This window comes from Panthera pardus, unplaced genomic scaffold (genome assembly GCF_024362965.1).
Source record: "Panthera pardus isolate Hobbes unplaced genomic scaffold, ASM2436296v1 HiC_scaffold_20, whole genome shotgun sequence".
Taxonomy (NCBI): Eukaryota; Metazoa; Chordata; class Mammalia; order Carnivora; family Felidae; genus Panthera; species Panthera pardus.
This window is the reverse complement of record NW_026526766.1, coordinates 16,579,476-16,596,357: the sequence shown is the minus strand read 5'-3', so window position 1 is coordinate 16,596,357 and position 16,882 is coordinate 16,579,476. Positions and strand designations below refer to the sequence as shown.

The 16,882-nt window shown below is 42.6% G+C and overlaps 1 protein-coding gene and 1 long non-coding RNA gene across 3 annotated transcripts in view; one reads left to right on the top strand and one right to left on the bottom strand.

Moving 5' to 3' along the window:
* Positions 1-11,900: 11,900 nt before the first annotated feature.
* The window catches only part of RORB (RAR related orphan receptor B), a 193,236-nt gene continuing 188,254 nt past the window's right edge, over positions 11,901-16,882 (bottom strand). For both annotated transcript variants that reach the window (XM_019463598.2, XM_019463597.2), the window contains exon 10: positions 11,901-12,800. In XM_019463598.2, the coding sequence (XP_019319143.1) occupies positions 12,645-12,800 (156 nt within the window). In that variant the 3' untranslated portion in view covers positions 11,901-12,644. The remainder of the gene's footprint in view (positions 12,801-16,882) is intronic.
* On the top strand, positions 13,116-15,767 carry LOC109275389 (uncharacterized). Its single transcript, XR_002084106.2, has 3 exons — positions 13,116-13,408; positions 14,405-14,499; positions 14,858-15,767. It is a non-coding gene; the product is annotated as an uncharacterized LOC109275389 (long non-coding RNA).

The following is a 16,882-nucleotide window of genomic DNA, read 5'->3' as shown; positions in this document are numbered from 1 at the left end:
AGCTCATTAGGGTGGGTCCCAATCCCATATGACATATAAATAGGGGAAATTTGGACACAGATACATGCACAGGGTGCATGCCAGGTGAAGGTGAAAGCAGAGATTGGGATGATGCTTCTATATGCCAAAGATTTCCAGAAAACCTGAGAGGTTAAGTGAGAGGCATGGAACAGATTCTTTCTCACAGCCCTCAGAGGAAACCAACCCTGCCGCCATGTTGATCTTGGATTTATAGCCTCCAGAACTGTGAGACAATACATCTCTGTCATTAAACCACCCAGTCTGTGGCTCTTTATTACAGCAGCCCTAGTGAACTATTATTGTAACGATTGACACACTGGCTGGCCATGGTAGGTGCTTAATAAATAAGAGCTGAATGAATTAATAACTGGTGTCCCCCTCACAGGGGAGGTCTCTGCCAGGCCTAGAAATTGGGACTAAGTGCCTGTGTTCTAGTCAACATAATCACTGCGTATATCTTCATGATCCAAACCTCGAAGATGAACATTCTCTTCTTTGGTGCTCTGTGTGAGACAGAATCATCCTTGCTGGGACAGGGACGCAGGAGCCTGGGACTCAGCTTTCTACTTTGTAAAAATCCTTGAAGTAAGGAATTGAGAGCCTAAGGTGTGAGTTTGAACCCGAGGAGGGAAAATGGAAAAACACAGATGAATTTCTCAAGAACAGTCTTTCCACAATAGCCAGAAATTGTTCAATTCTTCACATAAAATGTTTGGGATCAGGTATTCTCTCCTGTGGGTCAATAGCACAAATCAATGTGTATTAAGTATGTCTTTTTATTGTGATGCTTTGACATTTGGGGCCTTGCTGCCCCTGCAAAGACTAAAGACTCCCCCCTCCCAGGGCTAACCAATTCCTAGGATAGTAAATGATGCCCGGAAGTGATCCCTTCCAATGTCTAGTGGCCAGTCGGAGCCCCTGCCCCAACCACTTCTTTTACTGGGTTCTCACAATCTGCTTACTGTCCCCCCCACCCTAATTATCCAGGGGCCAGGTATGGAGGAGGACTAGAGACGGTTCCTATACCCCAGAGCCTGCTGAGATTATCCAGATCCAATGTTCTAAATTAGTCAATCCTAAACCTGCTCATCTTGCCTCATCAGTTCCTTGCCACGGAAACCACAAGAAAAGCTCTTTCCTGGTTTCTCCCCCATTCCTTCTGCCTTCTGACCAACCTGGTGCTTCCCCACATGGCATGGCATGGCATGGGTGCCCCCTTCTCTTGGGGACTGTTGGCAACAAACTCTTCAATGGTCACTATCTCCTGATCAGTTGGCCTCACTGTACCTGAATAATAATAAAACCTAGGTTTTAAAACACAGGTGTCTATAAAGGCCGTGTTCTAAATGCACATATGACTGATACCATTGATATGGACAGAATCCCCAGTTGCCCCTCATGTCACTGACAAGTGTTACTGGTTGTTCTGAAGAGGTTCTTCAAATGAACAATACTTGTCGTTATGAGCAGGTTATGTTGTGAGAGGTGTCTGGGATAACTGTGAATTTTTAGTGTGTGCAAAGGAAGACTGGGGGTCGGAAGTGAGAGATGTATTTTATTTAAGGCGTTGATATGGTAAAGAGGTTTGGTCACACAGTGCTCGGCTTAGTCTCAATAAGCCAAACCAGCTTTTTTACTGGGGGTAAAAGATAGGACAAAGAAGATTTTGTCTATTTTTTAAAATTATTATTATTATTATTTTAACGTTTATTCATTTTTGAGAGTCAGAGAGAAAGGGTGAGTGGGGAAGGGGCAGACACACACACACACACACACACACACACACACAGAATCTGAAGCAGGCTCCAGGCTCTGAGCTGTCAGCGCGGAGCCTGACATGGGGCTCGAACTCACCGACCATGAGACCGTGACCGGAGGTGAAGTCGGACGCTTGACTAACTGAGCCACCCAGGTGCCCCTGCTTTTGTCTCACTATTAAGAAATTTATTAATAGTTAACAGTGTTTTTAAAAAAAAAACAAAATAAAAAAACCAGAATGGCAATGATGAATGAATGACGAGTGATAATGACTTCAAGAGTAGAGTTAAATAGAGGATAAATGACCATCTGTAGGAGTATCCTGTAGTTGTTTTTGTAGTTAGTAGATTGGTCGTAATAAAATTGATCATTTATAGTTATTTGTATTATGTCTGCGTCCTCTTGTCTATCCACCTCTCTTGGACCCTAAGAGCAGAGTCTAATCTATATCTGTCATATTTCATGATTTGTTATTTCTGGTGAACAGTGCCCGGCATATAGTAGCGGAAATAAATATCTGTTGAATAAATGTTTGTTGCAGTACCTGGTAGGAAATGAAATGAGAGACTTTCTTGGATGCCTTTCACATTGGTGTCGGGACTGCTAAGTGTTTCTAAACCCTGGTTTCCTTTACCCTGTGGCCATACAAGTAGACAACATACCCCACAACCTTTATTGTTGTTAAGCCAGGGGCCTAAATCTGATTGGTGGAATGTGGGTAGACCAGGTCCATCCAAACCTACTGGGTAATTGCGAATGCTCTCTCTTGCTTTCCACATCTCCTGGCCACACGCAAAGTGGCCAGTGACTAAGAAGACGTGTAAGATGAGATTTGGCTTACCACTTTGCTGTAACGGGAATGCATGATTACAACTGTAATAATTTCCATCTCTTAAAAAGCAGTAACTCTGCTAAAATTTCTTACTTGTACAGTGAAATAGCTAAATAAGTGATCTGTTCTCCAGATTCTCTCTCTTTTTTTAAATAATGTTTTATAATGTTTATTTATTTTTGAGAGAGAGAGAGAGAGAGAGAGAGCACAAGCAGGGGAGGGGCAGAGAGATAAAGGGAGACACAGAATCCTAAGCAGATTCCAGGCTCCGAGCTGTCAGCACGGAGCCTGACATGGGGCTTGAACCCACGAACCGTGAGACCATGACCCGAACTGAAGTCAGACGCTTAACTGACTGAGCCACCCAGGTGCCCCAGATTCTCTTCTTTTTGACTGAGACTTTGTGATTTGATCAGACCAGACTGGGGGATTTGAGAGGGGTATACCAAGCCCGGGCTATTATGTCCAATTTGTTTTACAAATTGGGCTCCCTGGTTTTTCTGTTTTTGTTTTTTTGTTTTTGTTTTTGTTTCTTGCACAGCTGAGTCGTATGTCTAACCTCTAATAGCCACTCAGGCTCCTTCTCTTATTGCTTTTGGTTAAATCTTTCGAGAAAAGAGGGGAAAGAACATTCTTCTGGTGCCCTTTGCCGAGGGACTCCCATTTATACTTTCCCTGCTCATGGTAAAAAACATGTCTAAATGGGGTGCCTCTGCAAGAAGGCGATTTGCTCAAGGGTAAAACCAGTGACATGACAGCAAGTAGCTGGGAAGCTAAAATTACAAAAGGAAAATGGACTTCAATACATGTAGTGGACACATGTATTCAGTGCTTACACAATGCCATGCCCTGCCTCATGAACTCGGGAGATTTAAAGATCTGTGAGACATAGCTGTAAAAAATTTTTACAGTATCTTATTTGATAGTAATAGTTATTCAACCAGTTATGCTTACCAAGGTCAAGTTCTGAAAACAGTGAGAGAAAACTTGTGTAGCCCGGTGGCTTGGTCATGTGAGACACCCCCTGCCTCCCACCAGGTTGGCATTAGGGGTCCACTTCACTTCTGCTTCTCTGATTGGGTCAGGCATCTGCTGCCATGTAGAGTATGGTGACAAACCCTGCCCACTGCTTTGCTCTCCCAAATGTCTCATGCACACTAGTGTGGTGTGACGCTGGGGACGTGTCGCCAGTTCTTACTCTTAAATAGAGAAGAGAATCTACGGATGGAACAAAGCTGTGCGCACAAAAAGTGGCCTACTTCATAATTTTTGATAATGCTGTCAAAGGTTAGAAACTGTCATCCTGCGTGGTCCAACCGGAGTCGAAAAGGGTGAAGTTTCATTTTGTGTTTCACTGCTCCCTCGATCTAGGTTTTTGGAAAAAAAGAAAAAAGCTGATTTTACAGTAAAGAGTTTTTTGATCAATTGTTGGTGCCAATTGGCATGAGCCTGGGATAGGTGGAGATAATATATGTGGTGTCCCCGACCGGTCATTTGAAGACCTGACTAGAAACCATGGGACAGACACGGTGCTCTAACAGAAGGATCGGGGAGGTTCTGTTTTTGTGTCCTCCGATCAGGGCGCCATGGAATCTGGAGGTCTGAAAAAGAGACGTTGCTTGAAACATTCTGCAAGGATTTCCACTGTTTCCAAAGACTGAAGTTGGGAGGAGCGTTACCGAAGGCTCTCTAAGGCTCATCTTGTTGGGTGGGTCAGTGCCTTCAGTTTTAAAATCTGTTAAATCTTGCTTTAAGCTATTATTCTTGGAGCATTTCAGCTCTAGCGACGCCAACATGCAACAAACTCCAAGCACCTGAACAATCACCAGCCTCTCTCAGAATTGCCTTTTTCAGCATCTCTGAGAGTCTGTGATTATCCTCAATTACTTTCTACCACATCTCGGCATAAAACTCAGGGTGTTCATATGTCGGAGCATTGAATTTGGTGATGGAGCAGCGTGGTCTTGCTTTGTTAGAAAAAATAAGACCGAGAGACTTCATCATTAGTTATTATCTGAAAGCTTTCGTCAGACGTAGGGATTGTCACATTTATTGTAAACCTGTGGCAAGAGGTTCCAACAAAGTGTTTGCAGAGGCGTTGCTATGGCTTTGCTAGTTGGGGCTTTCTTTCATGAAAATTCTAGAAAAGGAGGGCCACCATCTTTGAGAGCTGCTGTTCTCATTTCTTTAAATTTCATTATTTATTTTTATTTTTGAGCGGGGGGGGCGGGGAGAGAATGAGCAGGGGGCAGGGACAGAGGTGGTGGGGGGGGGGAAAGAGAGAGAACCTTAAGCAGTCTCCATGCTCAGCATGGGCTCAGTTCCATGACCTTGGGATCATGACCCGAACCAAAATCAAGAGTTGGACGCTCAACCGACTGGGCCACCCAGGTGCCCCGCTGCTGCTTTTATTTTAATTGTAACTTACAGTGAAGTGTGGGTCTTTTCTCAATGAGCACTTCTAACTCAGGCCAGGTCCATGAGGGCAGAAGAATTGCCAGAAAAAAATTACCCATGATTTCTTGGAAAAGGGGGCAACTCTGTAGGTGAGGGCCCATGGGATAATGTTTTGAAAGCCAAATTTGTCTTTTTCATTTCCTCCTTGTTCCCTGTCAGGGGAAAGAAAACGACTAGGCAAGATTTTCATCTTTTTCTTCTTTTAATTTTGTTCAGCATTAAAGGAGGGAACTTCATAAACATTGATTGTCATTTACAGAAAACATTCAGAAATCATGTGTGCATTATCAGGGAATGCTAACAGTATTCAACTAATAATTTACAGGACATAAAATAAGGACAAAAACCTATTACATTCTAAAGTAATATAAAACTCTTTTTTTTTAATTGTTAGGGAGTGCTGTTTTATTCTAGTATATTTATAATAAAAAAAAAACCCAAAACAACAACTCAATGCTTACTTCCTAAATGACTCAGGCTGCAGTTTTACTCACGTACACAGAAATTAGGGCTTATATATTAAACAAGGAGAGAGAGATCAGAAAATTGTAGATTTTAAAACTATATGTCACTGGGTTTATTTGTGGTTTGCCTTTTGCCTCTATAGGCCAATAATAATAGTAATATACGGTAATAGTGTAATTAAGCTCCAGAAAAATCAATGGTGACTATGGGAGGCATTATTCTTTTTAAAAAGTACAATTAATATGCTTTTTAGAGTGAATGCTTTTATTTTTATGTACGTTTGGCAATGCAACTCTTGTGCATTGCCAGCAACGGTGTGCATGCTAACAAGAGATGTCAGGTGCACCTCACGGCTGCCCCTCAAGGTGCCATCCTGGTCGGTAGGTACAGCCGAGCCCCCGACAGTCCCCGGTTCCCCAACCGCTGGGGGACTTGGAGTCGTTCTTCACTTTAGACGTGCAGGTTGGAGCTAACATGAAAATTAAATTTCTGAATGTTGGAAGCATATGAAAATCATTTCTCTCAATCCTAAAAGCAGGGAAGCATTGTCAGGGATTTAAAAAATACTGGAAAGTCTCATTTAAATCTAAATATCTTTTTTTTTTTATTATAAATCGATCATCATAAAATACTAGCCTTTTAAAGTCCTATTTGGGATGCAGGAAAAGCATCAGGTTCATCGGACTTGCTCCTGCCTGTGTTGTTAGAGCTCGTATCACCTTCGATCTTCCTCCCTCTTGGGCTCTCCCCCAACCCTCCCCCAGGTTCTTTACAACATTTATTTGGTGAAGGTCAGTTATGGCTTCAGCGAATGAGTGATCTGACCTCAGGCTACTAATACGAAATAAACGTGTATAAAAATATTTTGTTCATCAGAAAGCAGAGTTTGTGTTCCTTAAGCTAGTCCATGCAGAAAGGATTTGGACAAAGCCATTTGCTACAAGGAAAGATGACTTATTCAGGCAATGTGTTTTTTTGTTTTGTTTTGTTTTGCTTTTGTTTTTGTTTTCTTTTTAACCTTCCTTTTTCACATCGTCTAGTTCAGATAGCGTTTGCAGGTCTTAGAGGCCAATCTTCAGTACAAATTCTTTGGAGCACATCTAATCGACAGCCCTGTCCCTTTCTCAGCTGTATTACAAAAAGAAGTGTACACATGACACCAATGGCCCGTCAAGATGCTTAACCTGTTTACAACCAGTTTCTGAGAAGTACATAACACGCAGAAAGGAAGCAAGTACATATTTGCTCTTTGTTGGTTTTCCCCCTCTAAAAAAATTGTTACAAAGTCTTAAGCTTAAACAGAGACATAGAAAAATCAGTGTATTCACTGTCTCCAGTTATTTACAGCAAAAATTACAGAGACAGCATACATTGTATTAGACCTTCCACAAGCATATATTAAAAGTAATTACATTTGAAAAAATATTTTTATTTTTCCTCTACATTTCTACAATACATACTCAGTTTTCTGTGGGTGTGGTTTTCATTCTTGTGTGTGTGGTTCCTCGGGTGGAGGAGACAGGACTGTGCTTGGGTGTGGGGTCTGTAGCTTTTCAGACACACCTGACGTGTGTCATGACAGAGGCACGCAGAGGTCCTCCATCAGCTACCGCCAGAAGAGTACGGTTTCATACAGGGATCGCGCTGCCCAGCTGGGGTGTAGACACCCCGTGCCTCCCTCAACTGGGGGCTTTTTCAATTCTGGTAACCTTGTGCTTTAGTTTTGGCCATGAGAACAATCGCTGAGCTGCTTCTTCTGACCCACTGGAGGTCGTGCTTACAGTCATGCAGGAGGCAGAGATTACTATGGCCAATTCACTTCGAAGGGATCTCAGCAGCTTAGGCAAAAAGTGCACAGACAGATGACCTCCATCTGTTGCATAGGAATCTGAGGTCCCGCACTTCAGAACACGGAGGGGACTACGTTATCACGACTATAGGATAAATTCTGCAGATACGACTAAGGGAAAAATGAAAACTCGTCACAGATAGTGAAGCCACACATTTAAAGAGACACACCGAGACTCAAAAATGTAAAAGTCGTGCATTTGACGTTCAGAAAAAAGTGGCAAGAAATCTAACCACCTGGCTCTGTGAAGCTAAGAGTTTGGGCAAGGCGAATAGAAATGTCCTTTATATGCCATCGTTAAATGAATTGTCTTCATTTTTAGACTGCTGTGTTTTCAACGGGACTCTTACTATGTCCTCCGGTAGTGATAGTCAAATATGGAAACCAAATTGAGTATCAGTGGGCAAGAGTTCTGCCCCCCCACCTCCCCCCACCCCCCCTCTCTTATTCATTCTGAGTCCTGTCTGGCCAGACTTGCTGCCAGGAAACAGGCCCTTGGATTCAATTTTGTGCTAAACCAGAGGTTGCAAACTGTGAACCTTTTTCTGCACAGAGATGTATTTGTCTGGTCTGCATTAAGCTCTGAATCAACTGACATCACTTACAACTAGACAGATGTTATAAGATTCAGAAGCTTTAGCCACACTTGTGCTTTAGCTGACTATCGGATGTCCCTTTTCAGATGGGGCATTTCCTTGCCAGCTGGCCATTGGACTGCTTGCGCTCATTTGCATCGGCTCCCTGGCCCTTTTAGGCTCTTGGATTTTTAACCCTTGCTTTAAGGGAACACGTGCCTCTGGTCCTGAGACCTGGCCCCTGCCTGCCCCTCCAAAAATAGGTGGTCAACTCTTGTCTAAAGGCCCGTGTGGTTTCCCATACCAGGTTGCTGCTTTTATTAACAGCTGGAAACAGAAAATTAAATACTACTTCGTCTAAAGCAGATGGTGAGCTTTTTTGTCTTCTTTATACAGGGGGCTTTGTGCAAAGTTTCACTACAGATGCATACTTTCAAGTTATTGCTGTTCTATTGAACGGTGGCTCTGTCAGGGCACAGGCATCCTTGCCTGAATTCACTGCCAATTGTAGTAACTTCATTGGAAGCGAAAGTGTATGGAGAAAAGAGAGTCAGGGAAAAGTTATTTCTTCTAATTTCCAATAGCAGTGGAATTTTTCCTTGCTTCTATAATAAATGGAAACAAAGAACACGGAACAGAACTGATATCATTTGCATCTGACTGATGTTTTTGAAAAAAGCTGGTTAAGTTTTAGGTTGTCCTTGGGACGGAAGAATCGCTTTTGCATTCAAGCCTGGTACGCTTGGGACTGTAGAGAGTGAGCGTGAGTTGACTAGCCATGTGCATGGTTTTCTACAATTTAGCTTGACTGCTGTGAAGTTATGTGTCGAACAAGGCAGCTACGATAGGAAATGTACGGGTGTCTCCCCGGAATCTCTTATTCATGTCCAGAGTTGACTGTGATTTAGAGTGTCACAGATTGTGTCCAAGAAGTTGAATTACCCAAGAGACCACCACATTCTCTGTTTATACCTACACTGTGGTCCTTTATTCCAGAGTCCTGAAGACCAGTATTTCAACAAGGGAAATCCCGAAAGGGTATGTTTGTAAGGTACACCTCTACTCTCAGCTTTCAGTCTCTGGGGAAAAAAGAGCCACAGAATAAGGGACACAAAGATGACCCAAGTCACGGGCAGTAGGAGTCTGTGGGGCATATTAAACCAAATTTGGAATCCCTTCTTCTCCTACATTCCCTCCAGAATCACAGTGGAATTTGAATTCACACAGCTTTACCTCCCTTGTCAGATTCAGATAATGCCACTCAGATTTCTTATTTTCCTTGCTCAGGACTTGTACAGGAAGCTTGGGGCTGCTTGGGAGAGACATATTCCTATTAATAGGGTAGCTGGATTATTTGGCTCTTAGCAGATTTCAGAAAATGAGGCTAAGTTGTCCTTATTCATGTGCAACTTTTCAACAAGTCCAAACAGTTAACAACACAAAGTTACTGCCTACTGTTCTGAAAGCCTTGTCAGAGAGGTTCTCTCCCTGGCGTATTTAATTTGTGCCATTTACGTTTTGTTGTCATTTTCCTGTTTTTTTCCCCCTCCTTCTTTTTTTTTTTTCTTTTTCTTTTTTTTTAATGAAACATCCCTGAGTGGTTACAGTGCAATATCTGTGCCAAGCAGTGATTGTCATTTACGAAGCAAGAAGTGAAACGTACGGATCATGGGTTCTTTCTTCCAGTGCCCGTTTTACCATGAAGGTGTGGTGAACATTTGTGAGTCTTCGTAGGGAAGGGACAGAGATTGCATGTGGTAAGGAAAGGCGATCTTAGCAAAATTTCAAAACACCTCGAGATGTAGTCACAGGAGATGTTCAAAAAGGCAGCTTTTCAAGGCGTTTGTCGTTACCACTGAAAATGTGATTGGTGGTCTTTTAACGGACAGATTTGGCAACTGTGGCGAAAGATGGAAATCTCTTTTCTCAGCCGAAGTGGGCTGAGCGTGTACTCGTTTCCACTGTTTTGTTCTGGTTCAGTCGCTAGCTGTTTCCTGTCCCCTAGCTTCAAAAGGTTCATGCGGTCCCAGTGAAATGCTTGCACTAGTAGAAACGACAAACACATTCAAATCGAGTACCTCCTGAGGCAAATGTGGGGAGCAATCCTTTTCCTACATCACCCATGGGGCAGGGAGGAAAAAATTCTCAGCCACTTCATCAACAGAACCAATTTAAACCCTCTAAGGTAAATTGGAGGAAACAAACGATTCCCTTTGCAACTGAGCGGGAATTACAGGCGGACGATGGAAAACACTAGGCCAACAGAACAATGAAAACAAAGTTTGACATAAGTTCAAAGCTCAAAGGGAAACACCAAGCAGACACGTTGAGCATTGCCTATCACAAGCCAATCATAAAACATACATTGCATTTGGAAACGGCTTGGTTTAATTGAGCGCCTTCCATTACCCTGTTTTCCTAGCAATCAGTAAAGTAATCTTTCCATTAGAAGGAAATATGACTCTTGGAATTAATTCTTTATACAAAGAGCTAGCAGGAGTGACATTTACACCAAAAAGAACTGAGTCTCTACAGCCACATAATAAGCAGTCTGCAGCTGTCTTCTTAGACACCGAAGGTAATTTGGTTCAATGTAGTTAAATTAATTGAATATAACAGTAGTTGAGAAAGAGAGTCATTATTTTAAAGCCTTTTTGTTTTTCCCCATTGGTTTAGCACTCATCAATCATGAGGTGGGAAAAGGCTCTGTTTTCTAGAGAAAAGACTAGCACTACTGTCTGGTCAACGAGGGGTTTTGTGGCCTTGCGGAGACAGCTCTCAAGACCACGTAACTCCAGGAGAGCGTCAGAGATTAAAAGGAAATCAAGGTTTCCACCGATGGAAACTTTACCGAGCAGGTGTGCGTGTGTGTGTTTGACGAGGAGAAAAGGGCGGGTCCTCGGGAGCTGGCTGCTGGGCTTTACTCACAGGAGAGCGTGAATGTCACTGAGTTACATGAGGCTCTGCTCTGGCTTCCTTTTTAAAAAACTCTTAATTTTGGATCGGCTAAGACCAAAGGCATAGGGCCTCTGGAGCACAGGCAGAACAAGCTGCTTGGGATTTATGCTTTTCTGGTATTCAGTTTGCTTGGGGAGCAGGTGGAGAGGTGAGACTTATACGAGGAAGTCTTAATACTCCAAGCCTCATATCCCCTCTTGTATTCTGTGTTTTTGACAAGTTGCTAAAAGAAAGAATCCCAGGCCAGACGGATGATCTAATTGCAAACTGCATAGGAAACAGTTTGGGCTTTGGGGTGTATTAGTTCTACGGAATAACTCCGATGTGTTTTCGTTATCTGTCAAGTTCTTGCTCTGTGTTTATAGTACAGCACTTTGGAGTTGAGAGAAATTAGAGGACCCCTCCCCCCCCCCCCCCCCCCCGTTAGAAGGACATATCAAATCCTGCCTCCCCTTTTATTGCTGCTTTTTCTAACAAATGTAGCAAAGAGAATGAATATAAAGAACCAAGCTCTTTCTACCTCTTCGTTGCCAAAAAAAGCCCCCCAAAACAAAAAAAAAAAAACCCTCAAAATACAAAAAACATCAAACCCAGACACAACAGGTTAGAGGAAAAATGCCTACATGAAATGGCATCGGGGCCCTGGGCTCTGGTTTCCTCTGTGACTCTAATTTTATTAGAAAAAAATTGCTGGTGGTCAAACCTACAGACTGCATTTCTCTGGTGACAACACAGTGAGCACCAAAATCAGTTTCTTTACCCACCTGAAATCCAAAGGGGAAAAAAAAAAAGTGTTTTATGTGTCCTGGTGAAAAATAGGAAATAGTGATTGGTCAAAAAAGTCCTGGACTCCACAACGTTATCTGTGGCCGAATTCTTAAAACAGGAAAATGGCTCCAGATATTCCCCCCACCCCCCCCCCCCACCCGCCGATATTTACCATCCTGACAAGGCTTTGATGTCATTGATAGAAACAGAGTTCTTATACAGAGGCCGCGCATTACGTTTATTCCTTTGTAGACGTTATCTCTGAATTGGTACCACCCTGCCATTGACGACAGTTGAAGATTCTGGCTGGGAAAACAAAATCCTGATTGTCTAACGTAAAGGTAACACATAACACAGAAGGTAAATAATATAAGAGAGCCTGACTGAACCTCCTTTGTTAGTATGTATGGGATTTTAGGTCACAGTGCATGTGCATGTATAAGTAATAGTCGTATATAATATTCTCAGATATTATATGCTTATTACATACATGCACAGTGCTTTCCAAGACAGCTACAAATTTACACATGCATCAGCTATCTAAAAACATAGAAATAGGTAAGCCTATTAAGTGGAATTTTCTTAAATTATATTTGAACAATTAACAGGAAAAGTAATCATGTAAAGTACCGCTCTGTTCTTGTACGTATCTACAATAAAATTCTATAAACAGTTGTCTCCCAAAACATACCCGAATAAAATAAAATTAAAAAAAAAAAAAGATAACACCCAGTGTCCTATATTTGTATATTTATGGTCATTTCAAAAACAAACAAATAAAAGAGCCCCACTCAGGTGCGTATTTACATTCTTCAAACTGTAGCGGTGAAAAATAATTCTATTAAGTGCAGGACATTCCTAATGTTGCAGTAGTGACATTTTTCTTAAGTCTTCATGAACACATTGCTTTTGTCTTAATGGTGATGCATTCCACGACTAGGAGACAGTTCTCTCGTTGCCTTCATTTGCAGACGGTGGCACAGTCAGGATTAAAGAGCTCCTTGTACAATGGAGGAAAGAGTGTATTCACTATGTCTGGATGTGATTGTTTAAATACCTGCAGCTTCTCCCCGTGCAAGTTGCAGACCGCCGTGATGGTTGGTATCTTGGCTATTAACTGCGGAGTCGGGAGACCAGGGTCGGGTGTTGGGCAGGGGGGGGGCGGGGAGTAGGGGGGTGGGGAGAAACAAAAGGGGAAGCTCATTAGTGCTCTGGCTTCTGAATCAGGGTCCTTCCTGGCCTCGGATGAAGGAAAATGGTTTTGGGAAAAGACGTTCACAAAGAAAGAAGGCTCACTTTCAGCTTCTCCTTCCCAACAAAACAAAACAAAACAAAACGCACCTCCTACCCCCCTCGGGAAAATAGAGAAGGCAAGCCAGCGGGGCCAAGCTTCCTGAGTCACTGCTCTTAAATAAAATGTGTATGGGAGGTAGTCGAGTTTAATCGATACGAGTGGGTGCTTTGCAGCCAGGCTGACTGAGTCAGAATCCTGGTTCCAAAATAGCTAAATGGCTGTTTGGCTGTGAAATACTCGGTCTCAGCTTTCTTATTTGTAAAATGGGCCTACTCATATTGTTGTGTGCACTGAGGTAATTCATATAAAAGCGGTAAGAACACTATAGGTGTGAAACACAATTGGGAGCTAATATTATCTATTATTTCCCACAGATTTTTATGATATGAACACGAGGTTCTCGGTTTTGGAAGGCGACGTTGTTAGGAAAGGTAGGACCTAAACTGTACGAGGCGCGATCCATAACTGTCAGGACTAGCCTGCCTGAATCTTTCTGGTTCTTTCCCACTGTAATGCATAGAATGAAACCTATATTTAATCAAGAGAGAATTTCAGAGGTCACTGGCACTTGCTTCCTTGAGGCATTTAAAAAACTCGTGGGGGAATATCCACTTACCATTGGTAGGTTTTATTGTATATGTATCATGCAGGACGTGATTTTATTTTATTTTATTTTTTTGAGTTCAAATACCCAGAAGACATTTTAAAATGTCCACGGTTTGCAAAATGCTATAACGTTCTTAGAAGATGAACAGCTCTAGCTTTTCACATATTTATAATTTAGGAACATGTAGAATTCATCATTTCATGTCAAAATTAGCTTAAAACCAAGTATCATTGTGATCAAATTACTGTTGGAATCAGATGTGTTCTCATATAAAGAACACTCTCAGAAAAGATAAGCCTGATAGTTTATATAGCTGACCATAGGAACACTTGAAAGTGACGATAAAAAGAAATGAAATAAACCCCATCTAGTCATCAGTTAGGCTCATTGTGCCCCCTCCCCTATTCGGTAATAAGAAGCAATTTTCAGCCTTTGGAGTAAAAGAGCAAATAGATAATTAGTTACTTTGTGGCTCTTCAAAATCAGAAATTTCCACATTCATTAACTTTCCTTTTAACAACTCATGACCATGTAACCACACTATGAGCCATTCAAAATACCATAAGGATTAGAGCTGTTGACATATTCTTAAAGGGGTCTAGAACACATAAAGAAATCTGGGGTGCAGACCTTCCATTTCCAGGGCTATTTAACGACAGGGGTATCAAGAAGAAATGTGAAATCTTTGTTTATGGAGTGGATGTAAAGTTTTAGACTGAGAAGCCAGACTTTCTTTCCAACATTATGAGTTACTTAAACTCGTAGCAGGCACTCTGCTAGCTGCCAAAATGCTCAAGACAGTACGGTTCTCTGCTTACAGCCACCTTGTGAAGACAGATGTGAGTAACGTTACCACACAGTCGAAAGCAGACTGAAAACCTGCGGTGGGTGCCATGCAGGAATGATCTAGAAGTGGTAGGTAATAGGACGTTCTGCCTTCTCCTGTCAGGCCAGGGAAGGCCTCCCCGAGAAAGTGCCATTTAAGCTGAGCTCTGAAGTAAAAGCAAGAGCCAAACAGACGTTGGGGTCCGTGATATGCCGCAGGGCCAGGCATAAAGATGGCGTCGTGCTTAGCACGCCGGAAGAATTGAGCAGTGTGGGTGAGCAGGTCTGAGGGAAAAGCTGGAGAGATGGACGGGACCCGAATACGCAAGTGTATGCTAAGACGCTTCGGAAGGGTTTCGGGCAAGCAGGAAAGATGATAAGAATCACACGATCAAAGAGTCACTTTGGTTCCAGGGTGGAAAATGGTGTCTTTTCCGTATTTTCACAGGTAAAGGTTATCCCAGTGTCCACATAGCTAAAGTCCCTTGGGAAATCATCCAAGCTCTCTCAACCAACTGGTTCACACAGACGGAGACTACAATTTGGAACACTTCTTATACATGACGGTCTCCCTGAAATAGCTATTGAATGCGGGGAGGTTTTGAAAGCTTTCTATAATCATCTGCAGTTGAACTGATGCTATGCAGAGCTTCTGAAACTTCCAGATGTGATTCTGTAATGACTGCCAACCTTTACTCTGCATAAGAATCACTGGGGTGCTTCCTAAAAATGCAGATTCCTGGGATCTACCCCTAGGACTCGATTTCAGTAAGTCTGGGTGGAGCTGAGACTCCACGTTTGAAACAAACATCTCCTGGGATACTGATGGACTGGGTCCATGGAATGGACATTAAAAGACACTATTATAGGGGCTTCTGGGGGACTCAGTCGGTTAAGCATCTGACTCTTGGTTTTGGCTCAGGTCACGATCTCACAGTTTCGTGAGTTTGAGCCCTGTGTGGGGCTCTGCTGGCAGCACGGGACCTACTTGGGATTCTCTCTCTCCCTCCCTCTTTGCCCCTCCCCCACTTGCACTGTCTCTGTCTCTCTCAAAATAAACTTAAAAAAAAAACTATTACAGAGGTTCAAATCATATAAATTTACAACCAATTTTCAAAATTGAAAAGTAAATTCTGTATCAAATTTGAAACAGTCCTGGGAGCCAAATGGAAAGTCAGCTCCTTTTCAGGAGGCACAGACAGAATCATCATTCCCAGAGAAGGGAGGTTCCATTTGCTTAGCTCTATTAGTTTGCTGGGGGGACCGGTAATGGGATTCCCTGAGTTCCCTATGACACACAAATACAACATAGAGAAGATTAGCCTAGTGATAAAACAAAAACAAAAACAAAAACAAAAGCTATGGGTTAGAAAGCCCAACTGTTGGGTTTGAATCGCGGACCTGCTATTTACAGCTGTGTGATCTTGGGCAAGTCAGTTAACTTCTCAGCTTCCTTATCCATCAGACGGTCCCCACCTCAGAGGATTGTTGTCAGGGTTACCTGGGTCAATCCAAACTGTCTATAGCGGTGCCTGGCACATGGTGGCCATATATGTGTTAGGTGTTATGCTTCCGTTTCCACATAATGTTTCCTTCAAAGAGAGGAACAGTCAAGGCTATGCTCGATCAGGGGGCAAGAACCCAACGTAACCCTTAACTGAGCACCGAAAATGGAGTCACGTGTTAATGTATGGGGAGATCAGCCATTTACTTTTGGTGAAATGAAAAAGCAACATCATATGGATGATCATTTTTTTGGAGCAATTAAAGTAACTTGCTGATCTAATAAACTGTGATGTATAAAGTAGAAGCCTATATAATTCTTTTTTTTTAATTTAATTAATTTTTTTAAATTTACATCCAAGTTAGTTAGCACATAGTGCAACAATGATTTCAGGAGTGGATTCCTTAGCGCCCCTTATCCATTTAGCTCATCCCCCCTCCCACAATCCCTCCAGGAACCCTCTGTAGCATCCTATATAATTCTTAAAACTTTTTTTTTTCCTTTAGTGAAGGGGAGATATGAGAAATTAGATGCATAAGAGGATGACCCTTCTGTAGTTGCTCATTTGCACTGGTAATATTTAGCCATGAGTTCGGCTTTGGAAAATGAATATGGACTCTTGCTTCCTTCCTGCTCCAAACTGGGGTTTAAGAAACGTCTGGTTCGGGTCCTAGTTCTTCCCTCTTTTATGGGATTTGGATCTTATCCCTGCTGCTCATCTGTATAATGGGCCGAGATGGTGAGAATAACTTTTTCTTAAGGGCAGTGGGGCTGCTTGAGCAAAGAGCACCCTAACTTGCGTGCTCTTGGAAGAGGCTGTTTTAGAAGCCTCCAGTCAGCTGTGGAAATAGAAGTTCTGACAGACAGGGGCATCCATCACTCCGGAGGCGGGAAGGGCCAGGAGGCCATGTGGACACAGCAGCAGCACTTGTCAGAGCCCAGAAGGGCCTGGTGGAGGAAGCAGCAGGC